General features: G+C 32.7%; 2 protein-coding genes across 5 annotated transcripts; one reads left to right on the top strand and one right to left on the bottom strand.

Annotated features, from left to right (window-relative positions):
* The first annotated feature begins 2,088 nt into the window (after nt 1-2,088).
* Nucleotides 2,089-8,183, top strand: LOC132804162 (protein SIEL). Of its 2 annotated transcripts, none has more exons than XM_060818178.1 (9): nt 2,089-2,895; nt 3,059-3,136; nt 3,818-4,048; nt 4,429-4,620; nt 4,810-4,950; nt 5,223-5,312; nt 5,752-6,281; nt 6,545-6,650; nt 6,730-6,883. In XM_060818178.1, the coding sequence occupies exons 1-9, from the start codon at nt 2,212-2,214 to the stop codon at nt 6,748-6,750; spliced, it is 2,073 nt and encodes a 690-aa protein (XP_060674161.1). In that variant the 5' UTR covers nt 2,089-2,211; the 3' UTR covers nt 6,751-6,883. The 2 variants fall into 2 exon arrangements, with proteins under 2 accessions (XP_060674161.1, XP_060674160.1); XM_060818177.1 differs by adding an exon at nt 7,967-8,183 and having other exon boundaries at nt 2,090-2,895; nt 6,545-7,874.
* A 267-nt stretch (nt 8,184-8,450) lies between these two features.
* On the bottom strand, nt 8,451-15,138 carry LOC132804163 (uncharacterized). 3 transcript variants are annotated; one of them, XM_060818180.1, is made up of 11 exons: nt 14,998-15,138; nt 13,392-13,558; nt 12,851-13,032; nt 12,077-12,727; nt 11,880-11,957; nt 11,169-11,490; nt 10,893-11,092; nt 10,161-10,237; nt 9,472-9,573; nt 8,839-9,040; nt 8,451-8,733 (listed from the first exon to the last, which is right to left on the bottom strand). In XM_060818180.1, exons 2-11 carry the CDS (start codon nt 13,555-13,557, stop codon nt 8,638-8,640), a joined length of 2,076 nt encoding a protein of 691 aa, XP_060674163.1. In that variant the 5' UTR covers nt 13,558; nt 14,998-15,138; the 3' UTR covers nt 8,451-8,637. The 3 variants fall into 3 exon arrangements, with proteins under 3 accessions (XP_060674163.1, XP_060674162.1, XP_060674164.1); XM_060818179.1 differs by lacking the exon at nt 14,998-15,138 and adding an exon at nt 14,218-14,575; XM_060818181.1 differs by lacking the exon at nt 14,998-15,138 and having other exon boundaries at nt 12,851-12,959; nt 13,392-13,532.
* Nucleotides 15,139-21,910: the final 6,772 nt, after the last annotated feature.

The raw sequence follows: 21,910 nt of genomic DNA, 5'->3' as shown, positions 1-21,910 counted from the left end.
GAATGTGATAGATAAAAATAAGGTATGATTTGGTAACATAGTTAATTTTCAATTTTTGATTTTATTTTTTACTACTATATAATTATTTATAATTTACATACTCTAAATATTTATTAATGTTAGTTAGTAGTTACTAGATATTTCAAATAACTAAACTTTTAAAGAAAAAAATCAATATAATTTAAAATTATATTCAATTTGATATTTATTTTTTATTCATTAATTTTGTAGTTAATTAAAATATTTAACAAATTTTAAATATCATTAACTAATTGTTGATAAATATTTAACAAAATACATAAGTATAAAAAAATAAAAAGTCAAAACTAAAAGCCATTAAAATTACCAAATACCACCTGTAACTTCTTGAACTAAAATAAATTCTATGAAGATAGAAAAAACTGTTAGTCAAGTGTTTGACAAAATATTAAGTGCTTTCTAAGTAAGAAATAAGCACTTGAGGTACAAATAAGTGTTTTAGGATTTTAAAAAATAAACCTTCAATATATTAGTTAAAGGATAAAAATGTCAAAAATATTTTTTATTGTATATAATCAAATGTTCTACCATTTATTTTAAATGTTCTATAATTTATTTTACGAAGTATTTATTAAAAAAGTTATTCCGAAAAATAAAAAATTAAAGAGAAGTGTTCATAAAAAGCATCCCAAGCCAACCCCTAATCACTTCATTTCATATATGGATAACAATTAAGCAATATTTTTTATGTTTTAAAAAAATGGTCCATATGACCATGCTGAACATTAAACAATATTACTTTTGCAACCTATTACTAGCAGAATTCCACTCGACGATTTTTATTGTCCTTTCCACATGGTGCACCGATTGCCTAACATAGGAATATAATAAAATACTTAGAGATTTACTTTTGGGTGTTTAATTGGTTGTTGAGAGATGTGACAATTACCAAATGATTTTTTATATTTTTTCCACATACATTCTTTACAGAATTTTATATTCTCTCTTTTGATTTCAAATTATCAAATTTCATTTTTATTTTTTCCCCTTTCCTTTTTCATAACAAGTCACAACATACAATACGTAATGGTATCCCAACCAATGGCGGCTATTGATTTATTCTTTTCCCTAAAGATTCATCTTATTTATTATTATCATTATCATCATTATTATTATTTAATTAGCTGAGCAACAAAGTTAATAATAATTAGCTAATGATTCAGCTGGAACATGGTGTTAATGGATGTTCTAAAAGAAAATAAATTCAAAGGAAAAAAAAAAAAAAAAAACCTTGCATTACTACCGACAACAAAACACTGTTGATGATTTCTTTTATTTTGTTTAATCGGTCTAGTCAAGACCGGTTTGTCGCTAATAGTTTTTTTTTTTGGAAAAAAAAAATGTTAAATGTAGTGCATGAAGTTTCGAGTGATAGACATATAAAACCGCCGTAAAATTTATGTTGTAATTAATGTTGATGTAGCCCAAGTTAAGGATGATAATTTGACCCGCACATCTCAAAAATCAAGATACATTGTTACTAGAGGGGCGATTTTTTTTCTCAAAAATCCAAACCATGGAATGAAATCTGAATAAATTCTTAAGGTCCAAATCGGAATCGAACCGGGATTGAAAAATAAAGAATCCAGTCCATATTTATTTATTTTTATATTTTATTTATTTAAATTATTATATTTTTTAAATATATATTTTATTATAATTGTAAATTTGGACATGATATATTTTATTGTATTTTTATCATTTTATTTATAAATTTTTTTTTATATAAATTTCTAAAACAGAAAACTATATCAATTATTAAAAAAAAATAAATAGAAAAAATCATCCATTCTATTTCCGATTGAGAAATCTCCATACTCGTTACGCTTCTAAAACAATGTAAAATGGAGGAAACGGAATGGAAAATTCCCTACGACGATGGGAATAGAATTTTAAAAATAGACCTGACCGGTCCGGTTGACATTACTAGCCCAAATGGTAAACATTACTACCATAGTCCACGGTTTATGGATAGGCCCAGTTTATATTCGGATTATCCAATCCATAGTCCGACTCTGACAAGACGGACCTCCACATGATTGACCCAGATTAAGCCCGCGCAACCATGAACAAACTACACTCGTCCCGCTTCTCTGTTCCCGGTGAATAAAGCATCCACAAGCTGTGCTCTGCAAATTCAAGAGCAAAGCTTTGAGCTATCTGATCACTTCAATGGAGGAACCACACGTGCCTAGCACGAGCAGCCACTCTCTCAATCTTTCGACGAATTCCAGCGAGGAAACTGTGTCTCCGAATGCCCTAGCTTCTATGAGATCTCTTATCGTCAATCCTTCCACTCCCGAGTCCACAATCTCTTCAATCTTCGAGACACTAACTCGCTCTCTCCAACTCAGTACCAACAAGCTCGTTCTCCGCCATATTCTCAAGCTCCTGTACGACCTGGCCTCTCACCATAGCAGCCTTTCCCGCCTCGTGTTCGACTCGGTGCGTTCTCACTCACTCCTCTCCACCGAGTCAGCACGCCTCGCCGTGGAGGCGCTCGACGTGCTCGCTTCGATCGCCGAGCATGACAGAGCAGCCTTGGTTCCCGCCATGGATGAGCTCGACGAGGGGTTCTTCGCCTCCCTCTGTTTCAGTCCCTCAGCTTCCTTGCGGCCATGGCTCCTCAGGAATGCCGAAAGGTTGCACGTGAGGCCGTATCTCTTATTCACTGTATTTCTAGGGTTCACAAAGGATCCTTATCCGTACGTGAGGAAAGTTGCTTTGGATGGTCTGGTTGGTCTGAGTAAGAACGGTGTAATCGAGGATCGAGGAATGATTAGGGGTTGCTATTTCCGTGCCGTTGAGCTTCTAACGGACATGGAAGATTGTGTAAGATCAGCTGCTGTACGTACGGTAAGCATTTGATTAGTGCCGTTATCACAACCATTTTATTTATGTTGCATTTGTACATTTTGCTTATGGAAAAAACAATTTAGCTGTTTATATATTGATTTCAGTGAGGCTAATTAAAGGTAGGCTTCCACTGATTTGGTTATATGTGTGTCTTTGAATCCAGGTCTGTGCTTGGGGTCAAGTGCTCGTAGCCTCCAATCCGGAGACAAAAGTGTATTGTTCTGACGACGTGTTTGTCAAGGTATTTTCCTATCTAAATTTTTCTTTGTATAATGTACACTGCGTACTTGTGTTACTGGGGTCGCTATGATGGTCTTATCCACCTGAATTAGTTTTGAAACCAAACACCAGTTAGATAATGTGTTTCAAATTTTGATTGGAACGGTACTTTTATGATATCTGTCTCTTGTACAAAGTGAAAATGAACGGGAAAATCTAGTAATTATTAGGGATCTTGAAATGTAATTTTCTCTTTTCCTCTTGATATATGATGTTCTGGGAATTATATAGAGTTCTAATTCTCATGCTACTGTTGCTGCTACTATTTAGCATCCTAGGAAATTCGACAAGTATTTTGTTGGATCATTGATCTATGATGTCATTTATTCTTTTGCATTGGCTAGATTAATTATAATTTAATCAACATTTGCTCCATCCATCAGGATGGAACTATATAGATGATTATTTATTCTATGGCTTTACTCGTCTTGGCTGGTGTTGTTGGTATCTCATGAGTCTAATGTTATCATCACAGCAGGTCTTTTTGTCTAGGATATCATTTAAAGAAATCACCACCTTCCTTAACCTGCGTAGGTGAATGTTAGCACATTCTCTTCCCAGCCTCTATCTATCTGGTTGTGAGAAATAATTAGCAGTTGTTAGAGTATCTAACCTGATGTTTGTGCTTTCTGTATGCTTTTAGCTCTGTTCTATGGCAAGAGATATGAGCATGGAGGTGAGGGTTGAAGCTTTCAATGCCCTTGGGAAAATAGAGATGGTATCTGAGTATATTCTTTTGCAAACCCTGTCGAAGAAAGTTCTGGGGAGTAAAGAAAACATATGTCTTGGCCAGTACTACACTGAACAATTTGAAAAATTGGCATCCGATGCTGCTGGAGCTTTGGTGCATGGACTTGAAGATGAATTCCACGAGGTAAACCTTTTGTTGACTCTGTTTTCCATCTGAATTATAAAAGGTAGGATATCTTTTAGATAGTGTTTTGTATTTTATTGTCTTTCTGGCCTGACCTCATAGCCTCCTTAACTTTCTTGTTTAACTGTTCATGCTGGGTGGTTTTGGTGAAATGATAGCATTGTTGTGCCAGTTGAATGTTAACTGGAAAGGAGCCTTAAATTTTTATCAATACTTCATTGTCATAATTTTATCAGATTTTGAATAAGTTACTTTTGAGACACAATGGATGGTTGTCCCTGAACAGAGTTCTATTTTAAATCTGATTTGTATTTTCCTTGTAATTTGTGGGATCAATACATGCTTTCTAATTCAAAACACCGGTTGGAATGAATATGAAGGTGCGGAAATCTGCCTGTCATTCCTTGCGTACACTCACTGTCCTCTCTGCTAAGTTTTCTGTGGAAGTGTTAAACTTATTGATGGATGTACTGAATGATGATTCAATGGTTGTTCGGTTAGAAGCCTTGGAAACTGTTCACCATATGGCAACCGCTGATTGTTTGGAGGTGCAAGAAACACACATGCACATGGTATGTTGCAGATTCTTTCATTGCAATTTTATTCTTACCATGACAAATATTTTATGAATTCAATATACTTACTGTTTATAAATTTAATGTCCATGAGGATGTGGCACTAGTCCTTTGTGGTTTGTTTTTTATTCAGAAACTGGTACTTCTACATACTTGACTAATTATTACCATTATTTGATTTTTCAGTTGCTTGGCTCTTTGGTTGACAAAAATTCGACCATAAGATCTGCCACAAGGAAAATTCTTATATTAGTGAAGCTGCCAGTTTTCAAGTTGTTCAAATTAACTGTTGACGCCCTTCTGGAAAACTTGGAAACATATCCACAGGTCTGCTATTCCACTACTTGTTTTTTTGCATGAACTTGTAACTTTATATTTTGTTTGAAAGTACGGTGGAAAGGAGTTGTTTATTTAGGTTATTTTGTATCATACGGGTTACTATCTAATGTGTTCACTTGACATCTTCCCATCAGAATATTCAGTCTTAACAACTCACTCTTAAAAGTTCTTTAGTTTCCTTTCGGACCTTATGGATTCAAATTTGTTAGTGTATTTTTTTCTTTTTTTTTCTTTTTTTAAAGGAAAATTATTTATTCCAGGATGAAGCTGATGCATTCTCTATTTTGTTTCATATTGGTAGAAATCATGGGAGATTTGTACTCTGCATCATTGAGGAGATTTCTCAACAGGTTAGTTTGGTTTTATGTATGCTATTACTGGATTTGTTATTCTGATGAACATTACTACTCCACCCCATGGTTGGCCCAAATGATTGAATCCCTTCTTAATGTGAAAAGTGGACTCTATTCATATTCTGATTCAAGAGAGTTCTGTAATTTTTTTTTTTATTTTTTATTTTTTTCAAATGTGATTTGAGTGGCTTATGTACAGACACAATTCTTTTTGTAGTTTTACTTCAGCATGTTGCATTACTTTTTGCCTTAGATCCTCTCACTTATTCGGTGGAGTGTGTACCATACCTTTGAGTAGGTATGGTTGATTATTGTGTCCATGTTATACCAACCCACCAATTCAAAAGCAAGTCACCTCTTTACACTTTCATTAGCTGTAGCTTATTTGTATTAGAATGATATTATTATTCCTTTCTTCTACCTTTTCCATTTTCAGATAGAGCCAACATCTGAAAGCAAGTTGAGCTTTGATAGTGCTAGAGTTGCTGGATTGCTAGTTTTGGCAATTTCTGCTCCAGTCTTGCATGATTGCAATATTCCACCTATAATATTTGCATATGCAGTCACATTTCTTGGAAGGATCTCTCATGCTTTGAGAGATGTTATGAGTCAAAATACCCTTTTGGCTTATTTGTCACAGCGGAGTAGATCCACAGGATTACCTACTGTGGAGTTCAGAGAGGGTCACCCATGCTTGTGGTCATCTAAAAGTGATGTTCCAGAGAACAGTAGCAATGAAAATTTTGGTTCTTTTCCAATGGAGTTGCAAGAAAAGAGAGATGGAACCTCCAAGATGCAGTCTCCAATAATGAAGGAATCAAGGAAGCTAGCAACTCCACTTGTGGAATACCAGCTGGAGGTTCATGATGAAGTAATCGACTCGATGAATGCTATCCTTGTGAAGGTCAAAGATCTCTGGCCATTTGTACAATCAGGGCATGTCAATAGAGTACTGAGGACTTTGAGGTTGTACAATAGTCTTTTTTATCTTTTCCATTGACATGTGTTATTGTTTTGCAAAAGCAAAGCTATTTCCTGAAAATAAAATGAAAAATGACAGACTTAAATCATCGATTGTTTTATTACTGTTTATACTTTTATCTCTGTTTTCATTTAATGTTGTAACCACATGGTGCACCTTGGCACGTGCATGTTATAGTTGCATGATTTATTCAAATTCCTCCCTTTATAACTATTTTCTTACGTAAAAGACATTTGGGTCTGTACAGGGGTTGCAAGGAAGAGCTGGCAACATTCACCTCCAAGACTCTTGCACCTGCTGGTGTTTTAATTTTTACATTGCTGTATCTCAAGACAATAGAAGTGTTAGTCAAGGTATGGGAACAATTCCTGCCTCAAAAATTTCTACATTCTTCTAGAATGGTAACATTGGACCTTTTATTTGGTAAGCTAGACAGGAGGCTTAGAGAATTGAGGACTAGATTTATAGGCTTGTCACCAGAGGAGGAGTTACATATCTTGGAGTTGATGCTTGTCACTTGTATGCTCAAGTTGTCTAAAGTCGAAATTTGCTGCAAACTTGTTACTCTAAGAAAGCTGTCTAGTACAATATCACAAGTGGAGTCTCTCCTTAAGGAAGGATCTGTTGAACCCTCCAATTTTGTAATTAAAATTGGAAATTTATCATCTGAAATTCACTCCTTTGTGGTTGACGGTTCCAGCAATCCATTTCCATTTAAAAGGTTATTGGAATTCTTCTCCCTTAAAGAATTTGTATTTTGCGGAGCACTCAAGCACATCAAGGCTGAAATAGATGTTCCTGATAATAACTTGGAAAACCCTATATCTTTTGTTTCGGGACTTCCTGTTGGTATACCATGCCAGATCACTCTTCATAACATTTTAAAGGAGAGTAGATTGTGGCTGAAAATGAGAATGGATGATGAGTCAACTCAGTTTGTCTCTTTGGATTCGAGCATTTTCGATGGTTGTCATGAGGTCAGAAGGTTCACATTTCTGGCACCCTTCTACAGAACCCCGAAATCAATTTCTTTCACGGTTAGGTTATGCCTTGGTGTGGAATGTCTATATGAGGATGTTCAATTTGTCAAAAGCTGTTGGGGCCCAAAACATGAACTGACATATCTTTGCCAAGAAAAGGAAGTTTATTTTTCCATGGTGGGATAAAGCTGAGTGGTTTGGTTTATTTTTCTTCACCAGATTGGAAAAATATGCTTTTGTAAATTATAAGTTCCGGATGCCTGTTGGCTGAAAGTGACAGATAGAATGATGTTGTGTGCTTTGCTGATTTCACAATGACCGTTACAAGCTATCTGATGAGAAGCAAGGTCTGCACCCACTGTGTTGTAATTCCATGGAAACATGGGTTTGAGTAATAGTACTAGGGCCGGTCATTCTACAGTTTCTCAGACGCAATGATAATTTGCAAGTTGGAGAAATGGTCTCATCCCTGCTGCCTCTACGACATTGTTCCAAGAATGTCCCTGCTGATCGCACTAATTTTGTGGTTTGGACTTTGGACAATTTTGTTGAATGTGGAGGTTCCCTGGAAGCATGGTCTGTTTATTTCCTCTGCAGGTATCTTTCGGCCCTAAGCTTCTAGCCTATTGATAATTCTGTTTCTCTTAAGAAAAATATTGATATCTATATTTACATGTTTGATGGGTTAGATCTTTCCAAGGGCAGAAAGAGGAAACAAGCTTTTCGCTCTAGAAGATCATCATGTTTCTCCTTTGGTAGAGCAGCGCAACCAGCTGGAATGATTATGCTTCAACATTTTGAAATCTATTGTTTTATTTATTAATTTTATTTTTGGAGGTATTTGACATTCCATGATCCGAGTTTGAACATAATTTATGGCTGAAACGAAATAGGTGTTCACGGCGATTTGTTTTTTTTTTTTTTTTTTTTTTTTTTTGGTAAAATGAAAATTGATTGTTTCAATTTGAGAACTTCGATTCAAAAGGTACCAGCTTAACGACTTGAACATGTTAACGACGATATTCAGAAGGGGAAAAAAAAAGGATTTGTCAGTTTGTAGGCAATGTGATTGAGAAAACCTTTTTCCTGCCGGGGTAGGGAATTGATTGAATTTAGAACTTTTCCAAACCCCCTCCCACTAATAATAATGGTAATGACTGATGACCATCGAAATTGATCAAAACTAACCAACTTTAAAAGCTCATTATATTGGATGGTCCATTACCAGTTCCCACGGCATAATGTTACAAAATAACAGGTGAGAGACTTAACTGCCATAGGCAGCGCCACAATATAATAAGCTTCTTCCCCTGTACATTTTGGGTAATATCAAAAGGCAAAATATTCGACCTTGAAAAGGTCATGGAGATAAAGCAATGGCTGAGAAAAAGCCCCTTTTTCCAATGGACTTTGACTTTATATCACGCCAACCCTGTCCCTCCTTGTAAATTTCAACCTGCAATTTACGTTTTCAGGTGGTGTGGTTTTAGATTCAGCTATCAGATTAGCCAACCGCATATAACTTTTGTGTGTAGTGAAATCAGGGCAGCATTTTACTTACTGTATCTTCGATGTTGTCATCTATATTATCATCACCTCCTCTCACCCCTGCGATAACATAAATCGATTCCCCAACGACTGCAGCACCTGAATATCCCCTAGGGCGGATCATTGGTTCCCCAGTCATCCATAATCCAAGCCGTGGATCAAAAATTTCCACACTTGAAACGGTTGTACTTCCATCAAAACCACCTAGAGCATATCTACAATTTGAAACCCAAAATTCAGTACCAAGCTAGTGAAACTTATTGTTGAAGCCTATTAATATTGTATTTAACTCTTAGAACTCAACAATGGAAAGATAATTATTTTTGAAACTGATGGTTGGATATGTCCAAGGGTTCCCCTATTTATTATCAATATACTATTTAGTGCAGGAATCCCCAGCAGGCAAAACAACATGGTCAAGATTTAACCATTTCCAATTCAAAACCAAAATATAATAGCTAGGCATGGCCAGATTCAATACTATGTCCATTAATTACGTCAGACTTATACCTAATTTTGTGCACAAACTTAAGCACCCACATTTATGTCATGAAATCCAATATTTAAATGCTGAACAAAAGAAATGATAGATATGAACTTGAAGACCCCCACCCCAAAAAAAAAAAAAAGACGTATATGAACTTACAATTTTTCATTCAAAGCAACCAAAGAATGAGAACCTCTCCTCATATTCATACTTGCAATTTTTGTCCAAGTGTGTTCTCTGGGGTCAAATCGTTCCACAGACCTGAAAATAATACAAACTTTTCAGTCAACTACTGTATGGTTAATAGGATAGTAAAATACTAAGGAAAAATTATTTAGTTCCTGTCACTTCATTAAACGAGATAATATAGTTAATGGTTTGGAATGGAGAATGCAATTATTATTACCTTTTTTGTGCCTTCTTCCATGCAAATAAACATTGGACAGCACTAGACATATTTCATAGATTAAGTTTCTAACATTAAGTTTCCTAATAATGTTGTATATCATTTCTTATCCAAGGATACTTTAAAGTCAATAGATGCACGCAGCATGCACTCTTGGTTAACAGTTTTTGCTAAACAAAATTATAATAAAATCTAATTTAAGTTTAAAGTGCATGTGATGCATGATCATAACAAAAATATATTCAACTAAAACACCAAAAAAGTCCACCAGCTATTTATCACACAGGTAGTAAATCATTTGCATTTGTAATTTGCTAGGTAAGACATTTAGGCATGTTTGCATCATTCACTTTAGGTTCATGCATATACATGTGAACTACAGATGTAACAAGTATAGGTGTATATATGTATATGGATGGGTGTATAAGGTATAATGTCTTACTTCAAATAATCACTCCCATCGAATCCACCAGCAGCATAAAGCACACCATTGAGTTCCACTGCAGCAAGGGCAAATCTCTGATACAATACAAAAAGCAAAACCAAGATCCAAGTGTTAAAACAGTTTTTGCAAACAAAAAGTACACTATAAAAGGTGGCTGCACCTCGAGGTCAAGAATACATAAAGTCAATGCATAATTAATTCTCCTTGAATATTCTTTTTCCACTCCAGAGCACTGCTTTCGAGTGACATGCTACGTCTCGATGTCCTTACAAGAGAGTTATGAGGTTCATGCACTCTAAGCTCAGTTTCTGGGTGAGCGGATAGAGTTGGCAGACAAAATCAAAATAAAATCAAATAGAAAAGATCATTTAAACACCAATCCATCACTTGTACACTGTTTTGGAGGCATAATGCGGTAGAGGAATTGCAACTCATTTCTCTGAATAACCATTACCATTTATTTTACTTAGTCTTGAATTTCTTCTGATTTCTTCAAGTAGCATAAATTCAACAATTTAATAATTCACAAAACATAATACAAGAACAGTTTGCATTTAGTCAACCACTGTTTTCTCCACCTTTTGAAGCTTGTACCCCATACTCTAGGAAAGATAGAAGTGATGAATCATCCAATCTTTTCCATATTCAAGTTATGCAATCAGATCAGAATGACTGAGTTCACCTACACTATTACAAGGCAATCAAACAAAGAAGCCATATATATTTTACCTTTTGCATCATTGATTGTGTATTTATCCATCGCCCAACATCTAAATCAAGCATTTCAACCACTGAAAAGCACTCAATTCCATTCCCTCCACCCATAGCGAATATTTTGTTATTAGCACTTGCTGCAGCTAAGCTTCCCTTGTTCTGGCTCAAAGAAGGGCGCTGAGTCCATTGGTCATTAGCTGGGCAATATGATTCAACTTCATAGAAAGACAAAAGAAATGTCAGGAATATTTAATTCCCAGCGGAAACAAAGAGTGACATGAGAAAACATACCTGTATCATACCATAAATTTCCATTTCCACCACCAATTATATATAGATCACCATTCAGCTGTGCAACTGAAGCATATGAACGAACAGAGTTCATTGGGCTGAGAGATTTTATCACATCATGTGAAGGATAATATGAATCCAATGCCAATAACCATGATTCGCCAGTGTATCCTCCAAACAAAAATATTGACTCACTAGGATCCAAAGACAGCTCATCAAATAATTCAATAACATCTTCATTAACAGTAACCGTAGAAGGATCAGATTCAGGTTCCAACATCAGACGTCCTTTTAACGTTTGAATTTCCATCTCTGCCTGCACCTGAAACCCATGGCATGTGGAATTCATTTAAACAAGAAATAGTATTCAGTGGCATGGTTTCACAGCATGAGTGCAGAGTAAAACCAACCTATGACATTATCTTAATCTAGTTTATACATAAGAAAAGGACAGGGAGTTAACTTTCTTGCCTCACAGCTATGATTGACCACAAATAGACTAAAGCAATTGATATTAGTTCATAAAATGGCCTTTGATATGCAAAAAACCAATACTTAACCCAATTTCTTAAACGAACTTTCCTATAATGACAAAAAAAAAAAGGAACTCAATGAAGAAGCCCCAACTCACAAAACAGGACATAGTTAAACACAATTCCAGAAACTATGGACCATTTTTTTAACAACGCAAGAAAGAAAATGTATCATTACCAGCTTCTGCTCCAAATGAATTATCTTCTGAGTCTGTTCTGTTTTAAAAAGCTTTAGCTCAGTCACCTCTTGAACCAACTAAAGATATAAACAACAATGTATTAGAATAGTTACAAAAGAAAACAATTATACCAAAGATATCCAGAAAGGTAGTATAAAATATTTATTTAAAAAAAAAAAAAAAAAAAACAAACTACCTGAGCAACGATGGATGGGTACTCAGATGATGGATAAGGAGTCTGTCCATTGTTGTCTTCTAAACCCGCCTGTTCCCCCGGATAACCTTTGTCCTCCAAGAACAGATCATTCGAAACAGTGGTATTTTCCACATCATCCAGCATTGGTTTCTCTAGATAACTTTTCTCCTCCAAGAGCAAATTGTTCATTTTGGTAGCATCTTCCACATCACCTGACGGAGACAACTCTTGACATTTGCTCTTAAGATTACATTCGAGAGCCAATTCTTTTAGTTTGTTGTATATAATATCTTTCTCCTCTTGGCAAACCAGTTTCATATCTAATTCAGCTTCCAATAGCTGGTTATTTCCATTTAAAGATGAAGCCACATCTCTAGTGTCATCTAAAGCAAGTGATACAAACCCTTCACCCTCCTCTCTTATATCATGTGAAGGAAAAGCTTGGGAACCAGTTCTTCGCTTGATTTTACACTGTGGTACAGGGGCACCAGGAGCGACTGCTAAAGATGCCAATGAGGACATCAGCTTACTTGTCTGAGCATGGTCTAGCTCAAACCAGAAATGATGGTTATTATAATAGTTGTCATAAATTATCGGTTTAAACTGACTTTCAATCAATGGCTGGCATTGTAGCCGGACACGAATTTGAACCTTAATCAGAAAATAAAATACAAGCAACATTACTTCCTGTTATTGATCATGAGCATGTGCATCCCCAATAAAACTTCATAGCAAGTAAACCAATAAAAAAAATAAAAAAATTCCACGTAATACCTGTGCAGGATACTGTGTTTTCTCTGAACCATCAGACGTCCACCCATATGGATTAATATTCATCTGGCCAGGGCTAGCAGACTCAAAAATTCCATAAAGTTTCCTATCACTGTAGTTGAACAGAAAAAGCGGCAAGCCAGGATCAATATTCTTTACATAAGAAAAGTGTTGAGCTGGTAAGCCTGAAAAATTTTACCAATATATCCCATGAGTATTTGGAAGCACAATTAAATAGAATGAAACAACAAATTAGCAGTTATTATCTGCGCAAAAGGTTCTTTGAAAATTAAAATTCCTATAAAAATATTTACATAACTCAAGATGTTATATATGGCAACAAATCTAAATGATACAAAAGGTAAAATTTGTCACTGCAAATGAAACCTAGCATCATATAAGAATGTTTAGTCCATAAGTGCTACAAAAACTAGTTTCTGGGAATTTACCCAGTTTAACCAAAAATAAAAACTACAAGAAAAAAAGTGAATAAAATTCTGGATTAGAAAATGTAAAGACATGCAATGAAGTTTAACTTGCTCACCAAAAAGTTGTTTTGAAAGGCATTCCTTCATTGTGGTATTTGTGCATCCAAATATGACACCACCAAGGTGGATCTTCCCCAAATTTCTTGCAAATAGAGAACTGGAGATTGAAGCAGGTGCACTTCCATTAATTATCAAAGGCTGTGATTTCCTTCCGGCCCCCATTCTAAGGAACATGACAAAATCATATCATAAACACAGGATAACAGATAAAAAATCATGCCACAACCCTAGAAAGATATATATATATATATATACATATTTGATACATTACAAGCTACCTCCAGTTAATGGAGAAGGTAGAGAGGCAATAGGAATTGAAAGAGTATAACATTGAAACAGTCAACAACAAATTAGCCAAGAAGGACCATGACATCATCATATATCAACCAAACTTCAAAATATGCGAAATTGTATATAACCATGAAACAACTTCATTCTATAACAATTTCCTTTAACTGTATCCCTAATTTACTAGACAGTTAAATTTTAGTTGGGCTTAACTTTTACCTGACTTGTTCTATTTTTTAGAGAAAAGTTGTACAACAATAAATAAACATATATAACAATCGAAAGAATGTATATTATCATAAAATTTAAAATTTAACTCACTATTCGAAATTTATTCTCTGCTTATGCCAAGTTATTCTTGGAATTGCTACGGTGGGTTAAAAAAAATAAATAAATAAATAAATAAATTTATTCAATTATTGTTACTGCATTGCACTAATAAGGACTAATTAGCTGCACAATAAATGTATATTCCTTTCAGCGCATTGAGAAAAATATTTACAAAAAGAAAATAAAGGAAATGGATTATAGGACCTGAAAATGAACTGAGAGCCTCGGTTCTTAGTTAATTCTAGCAGAATAAGCAAAAATGCCCAACACATTGTGCGCAATTTATACAACTGACTCGTACTCAACCAGTAACCACATGAATTTCATTGCTTTTGCTATACCATTTTTAAGTTCAAGCATCATTCTGAAACCATGCTCATACTAACCATGTATTGAACCGCTCCTATACATTTTTGCATTAACACTTACGAAAATTCAACATAAACTAATCTAGCAACAAAACTTAAAAAAAAAAAAAAAAAAAAAAAAAAAAGGGAGAAAATTAAATTTTAAAGATTTTAAAGAGAATCAACAATCTGATTCGCTACCCAATGAATAAACCCTAGGACCAAAACTCGCTTAAAATTAGTTTTCACAATCACCGTACCAAAGAAAATAACACAAAGTTCGAAACGCGCCCGCTTGAAAGCTCGGATTAATGAAAAAGAAAAATAGAAAAAATGAAGCATAAAAACGCTATTGGGTTTGCCAAATGATCAAGCGCGGTGACAAAAAAAGCAGTAAAAATAAAAATAAAATAAAATAATGTTTCACAAAAACTCGAAAGAAGAGACCGAAAATTGAAATTGAAAACCAAGTATATAATCGCAGTCGATTCTTGAGACAAAGTATAGAGAGAGAGAGAGAAAAATAAAATAAAATAAAAGGATTGCGTTTCTTCAATCTTCCAGTATAGAATGCCAACCCACAGAAAAAAATCACAGATAGAGAGAGAAAGAGTAAGAGAGAGAGAGAGAGACATACTCAGAGAGTGAGAGAGTGGGGTTTAAGGGAAACGAAAAGCTTCGCCGAGACAAGGGACGCCAAAGCGCGAAATGGGACAAGCTGCTTTTAACTTGTCCAGCATGCAAACAGTAATGTAGATGTTTTTTAACACCATGCGCATTTTAGCGAGCAGTACCCAACAAGCTTCATTTTAAAAATAAAAATAAAAATATTTAAATTGTTCTGAATAAGCTTTTGGTATCTAACCCGAATTAGAAAATTACTTTACTGTATACCTTTCTAAGGTTTACATCCTTCTTTTTTGGCTAATAGGAGTTTTTACTTTTTTTTCTTTTTTTATTTTTCTCAAACAAAATTATCAAGTTTTCTATATTAAATTTTGCCATTCACACTTTTTAGACACAACTTTCAAAGTTGAGAAGTTACAATTTTATTCTTTTCAAAACAACATTTGATTCTTTATCGACCTTCAAACTGTTTTTGGTTTTTTATGAACTTTTTGAAAATAGTATAAATAAATTGAATCAAGTTGAGTTAAATACTTTTTTTTCTTTTTTGCTAATTTGAGATTTTACAAATTTTTAAGCAACATAATTCTACAGTTTTCTAAATTTCATTCTAATTTGTTCCAAAATATTTTTTTCTTTAAATATTGAAAGTGACATCTGTTTTGAGTTTATTTTATTTTTTTTATTTTTTTTTTATTTTTAGGGATGTAAATGAGGAGGCAAGACAAAAAGTATGAATATTTCCAACTTTGGCTAAAAATTTTAAAAATATTAAAGAAAAAATAAAACATTGTTTAAAGATAACCATGTTAAACACAACCTTGGGTGTAGGTTTACTTGGCTCCTTATAAAAAAAAAAAGGCCAAAAAGAAAATTAAGAATTAAATTTCTTAATTTTATTTTTAACTACTAATATTTATATATACGAGTATATATCAAATTTGAGCTATTTATAAGATTTTCAAAATTGGTTTTACACACTGTATTAAGTTTTATTTATTTTTCAAGATTTACTATTTTTAAATAAGCTGAAGTTGAATAAGGTAAAACTAAACCAATCTCAAATTATTAAAGTCTAGTTACGACCCTATATTTTGGTACATATCACATGTTTTGCATTTAATAAAAGACAGTACATTAGAAAAGAAAGATAAAACTGATGCCTTTTTGTGGATTTTGTGGGGTTTATACAAATATTATAAAATTTGTAATTTATAATACTAACATATTTAGAGTTGATCGGTTTATTAATTAGCAATTTACATTAAGATAATCAAATAGGCTACTCCCCATGGGACTTTTTTAAAGTTGTTATAGCTAAAGCAATATGATACTGTCAGTAGTGAATGTATGATAAATTAAAATTTTGGTCTCTTTAGCTAAAAATATTACAGAACGTTGTAAAGAAATTCATGGTACCCAATCCCAAAAGTTGATGTGTTGATTGTGACAAGGAATATGTAAGTTGAGAGCTCCAAGGCAGCCCAATATTTATGGGGTCTGACAAACATACCAAGTCCAGGTAAATTAATCTTAAATTTAGAATATGGTTGAATTAGAAAGAAAAGAATAAAGTAGAACCTGTGAAGTGACATTGTTTGTTTGTTTGTTTGTTTGTTTGTTTTTTTTTTTTTTTTTTTTTTTCTTTTTTATAGAATAAACTTTTTAACTACAGGCAGGAAAAGTATCGATAGAAATTCATTTCGATAATCAATTTTATGAGATTTTTAATTTTTAAAAAATGAGATTTTTTGAGAATTTATTTTATAATATTTGATTAATAATAAAAGAATATATAACTGTTCACAACTTTATTTTTTAAAAATCATCCAAATAAAAAAAAAATATTTCTTAGATAATTTCAGAATTCTACTTACATTTACCCAAACACCCTCTAATGACAAGCTTATTCATTGTGCAGTATTGAAATGGGCCTTACCAATTGAAATCTAATCTGGGCCACCTGATCCATACAAGATCTGGTCAAAACTAAACTAAATAGTGCGGGAGTGTGTACGTAGTTTTAGTGGAGTTGTGAAAAGAAGTACAAAAGTTATGTTTTTGATCGAGTTATTCATATTTTTAAAATGGGCCACATGGGAGATTGTCGTGTTAAGACAGACTGTCGCTGGACAAGACCACATACGATGCAAACTGGGCTTCACACTGGTACACCAAATGGGCTGGCAGTTTTTATAAGACTGATGTTGATTCATTTGACTTAACGCAATGAAGCTGTTGAACTTTTACCTCTAAAATTTACTTCTTCTTTTTTCTATTTTAACTAATTTTACGTCTTTAAATATTTGTTCATACTAGATTTATTCAAAAAAAAAATATATATATATATATATACTATATATCTGACTATGAATAAACCTTGCATAATATTTTATTTTTTATTTTTTTTTGTAAATCCTTGCATAATGTATTTATTTAGCTGTTTGAATTGAAAATTTAGAACATTAACATTTTGGTCATTATCATATAGACTATCTAATAAAAATAACAGTCCAAACACACTGGAAACTTTGGTTGCCTTTGCTTCCTTTCCCTTTTCAAATCAAACATGAACATGTGCCGACAGTGTGGCAGACCCTATTCGTCTTCTGTAAAGCAGTCACTTGGTTCCCTCTTCTCAAACAAATTAATGTACTCTTTAATTTACCCAGAAAAAAATAAATAAAAGAAGAAAAAGAGTAGGTACACTTAATTGTACGTTGATATTTCAGCGAAAAAAAAAAAAAATTTGTATATCGACAAGGGATCATGATACCATATGTAATAGATTGATTAATCACAACCGTCTGATCCTTCGCATACATATAACATAAGCTTAAATTCTTATAGTTTTCACATGAATTCAAAAAACATGGCAAACCTCTTTGCTGAATGTAGAGAGTTTTGATTGGTATATATATTGAATATGATATGACTGCTTCAATGGCGGACAAAGAGATAGAGATATTCCATGGTCGTATTGAATTCCAGGGACTTAATAGTCAACTTGATCATTAACAGCTTGCTACTACAAGGGTACTTATAAAAAAAAGTCATGCAGGCATAGTTTGGTTATTGGTGTTGCACAGTTGCAATGTGTGCATAATTGTACAGGTAGTCTATCATCAAGCCGACCTCCTCTTTCTTGTTTCAAAATCGAAAAACTTTTAATTTTTTTTTTTTCCCCCTCTTTTTTCTTGTCCAAATTGTTGGCATTTCTGAACCCATATGAGCTGTCCTTTCTTATTTTTTAAATTTTTAGATCCATAAAAGGAGTTAAAAATATATTATGCATGAAAAGAATCTTAATCAAGCTGTTAAGCTAGCTAATCTTCACTGACTAAAGTTGGCAAACTATCTCTTTAGGATTCAAAAGCATATTTGAGCTTTTTAGTGACTGCACCTGACAAACTGTTTGTGATTGGTTTGCCTTGATTTCTTTCAGACAACTATTGGTGTTTGCTTTTTTGTTTTCTGTTCTGTTTTTTTTTTTTTTTTGTTTTTTCTGCTTTATTCATTATTCATAAACTTAAATATATAACTACTTTAATTTTTTTTTAAATTAAAATAGGTTCAATAATAAAAAACAATCTATTAACAGTAACTTTATTATATCTAATATGAGAGTCTGGGATCAAAATGTTATAAACGTTGGAAATTAGATCAGTCAAAAAAATAAATTGTTGGAAATTGGAATTGCAAATACCAAAATTGTCAAAATTATGTAATATTACCTTCCCAAGTTGCCAATTAGGTTTTCCTTGTGTATAAACAAATATAAAAAAATTATATGGTACGGATAGTGATGTAAATTTTTGAAAAAATTATCATTAATATTCACATCATCTATATAACAGTATAACAATATTAACAATAATTTATAATAAAAACATGTGAACGTATAAAAAAAAATTCAATATATATATATATATATATATTTATTTATTTTTAAAAAGGTCTATAGGCGTATATATTATTTTAAAAAATACGAATGAATTTTGCAATAATTCATGTGCCATTTGCAAAACTCTTCCCAGTCCCTCCTCTAGCTACTATGGGTTTGTTTGTTTCTCGATAATGAATAACAATAACCTCCCCAATTTTATTTTTTTTAAACTTAAAATTTAAATGGAAATATAAAATTTCTACAACATTTGAACTTTAAATTTTTCATAATTATATTGTAATCAAACGCCTGATCCATAATATTTTATAGGTTTTCCTTTCCGTTTGTAAATCCACAATTCAAATATAGTGTAACTGTTTTCCTTTGTTTTTTTGGCCCCCTGTTAAATCAGTGTTCTTGTTTTTATTCGCATAATCTTTGCTTGCATTGTTGCTTTTTTTTTTTTTGAGAACAACAAACTAAAATGATTAAGAGGGTAGTTTTCCTACTATGAATATTCTTTTTCTTCCTTAGAAGTTTATCAAATTAAGCAACAAAAAGCTAACACTTCCATGATTTCTTATTGAAAAATTTGAAATGGGATCCTTTTTTTTTTTTCTCTTAATTTTGGGAAAAATTTTCGGCTCTTATTAGAAAGTGGTATAACTAAGACACCTCATTCCTTTTTGGAGAGCGATGATTAAAGCCTCTTTAATCAAGTGAGATGTTTTATGCAGAAGTCAAAAGTGACTTGGTTCAAACCAAAGGAAAAATTAAAAAAAGTTAAAAATGAATTATTACTTTGATAATTCTCAATTAAACAATTTTTAGCTTTTTGCGACTTTTAACACCGTATGAACCTAATTTTATCCAAAACCTGTACTTTAAAAATTACACCAATTTCTAGATTTGAGTTTCCTTTACGAAAAGCAAAAAACCATGATCCAACCCTGATGGATTTTCACCTTTGTATATATTACAAGTACAAGATCATAGTTGATATCATGGCCCTAACAATGTTAGAAAATCAAGTACATATATGCACAAGGAGAAAAACAGAGAGAAATCATATGCAATTTCAAGGTTTTCTGTCACAGCCCACCATATTTTATAGATCCACATCTTGAAATTTTGAAAGTAGTAAGAACAGCTTCAAAAAGTTTGATGTGGGTAAAATGATTAATGGGTCCTAGGCTAATTACTCTGTTTTGCTTAATCTGATCCCAAAAAATTCCCATTAAACCCTCATTCCCTACATAGAACCAGTGACAATTTGTTCACACTCTTTCTCAGAATCCAATGCAAAGTTCCTGCTTTTCTTCAAAAGTGGGACCTAAAGGTCCCCCTAAGACTGACCTAACGTCTATGTTTTCCCATTTTGATGAAAACAAGTGGTAATTTGGTACAAGACCATCTGCATAATCAAATGGCTTGCCTTGATATTACCCCTTAACTTTGCAGCTTGTCAATTGCGTCTGTGGCTTTTAGCAGGAACTTTGGCTGGAAGCCTTCCAATGGACCAAGTGAATGATTAAATTTGTCCCAAAATAAATAAATAAATAAATAAAATCCCTGAGATGAAAATGATCCGGGCAGCAACCACAATAGAAAAAATGTAATATTTATTTTGTCCAAATTTGACCGAACATTGCAATATATGCATCTTTATTGTTTGGTAACACTCTGTCAATGTGCATTCAAGGAGGTTGACAATACAAACCCATAAGCCAATCTATTTCAAACACCTAGCTATATATAGGCAATATAAAATACAAAAAAGTATCAATGATGGAGATTTGACAGATGCGGACATTTCCATTGGAAATACCTGCCAAACCAGGTTTCACATTCATACAGGTTGTTCAAGGTAAAAATAATAGCAATGCACATATAACAAAACATGGATATTTATTTCCATTGAAGCAAAATGAATAAGTAAATAAAATAAATCCCTTATTTGCCAAAAATAATAAATATTATTTCTTTCTTTTTTCTTTTTTGGTAAATGATTATTAATTTGCCTTTTTTTGTGTGAATAGTAATTTGCATTGGAATGTATGCATATTTATTTAAGTTGAATTTATAAAATTCTAAACTATGTACCTTTGTTCTTTTTCTTTTTGGATGAATCTCTATACTATAAACCTAGAAAAACTGCATGAGAATATTTCTAATCTTCAATATTCTCCAAGTACATTTAATTTAATTTAGTAGAGTAATGAATTCGTAAAAAATAACAAGTAATCAGTTTTCATTTTTTATATAGCAAAATAAAAATAAATAAAAAACTTTTTTTGAGTAAGATACAAAAAAAACCTAGAAAACTCCATCTTCATGCAGAAAGCAAACTTGGAAGACAAAGGAGAAAATTAGCCCTGAAGTTGTCACTTCATTATCAGGGATAAAACGATCCTTGTCCCACAAACACTTTCACCATTTAAAGTAACAACATAAAACATCCCATAGCTAGGTTTCTTGCAAATCTAATACTGTAATAATGGAAAAAATCTCACGGGGGCTAAAAAATTTATCAATTATAAAACTTTTTTTTCCTCATTAATTATTATTAAAATTTATCAATAAGAAAGCTTCTTTTCCTCATTAATTATTATTTATTTATTCTTAATATGGTTATCTATGAATTTTTAGAAATGATCGTTACTTGTTAGATTTATTTTTGTTTGCTTTCAAAACATTTTACCTTTCGTATATTCTATTGGAAGCCATGGGATTCTAAGTGTCATCGATGTATATATTTTTTTCATTTTGGGACCATTTTAGTATTTGCAATATGGAAAAGGCAAAAGATAGAATATCTAGCTTTTCCTTATTCACCAAAAAATAAAATAAATAAAATAAAATAGCTAATGCCCCGGGCTTCCTTCTAAATGCATTTTCCCATTTTTACTCTTGTCCCCACATATACCCTTATTTTCAAAGAGATGTGGAGATAATGAGATAGTTTCTTTCTCGTCCTTCAACTTATTTTTTCCTACATATATATTTTTCAAATAATACAATAAATTTTAAATTTCTA

The sequence above is a fragment of the Ziziphus jujuba genome, chromosome 6 (assembly GCF_031755915.1).
Source record: "Ziziphus jujuba cultivar Dongzao chromosome 6, ASM3175591v1".
Taxonomy (NCBI): Eukaryota; Viridiplantae; Streptophyta; class Magnoliopsida; order Rosales; family Rhamnaceae; genus Ziziphus; species Ziziphus jujuba.
This window is presented reverse-complemented; position numbering and strand designations above follow the sequence as displayed.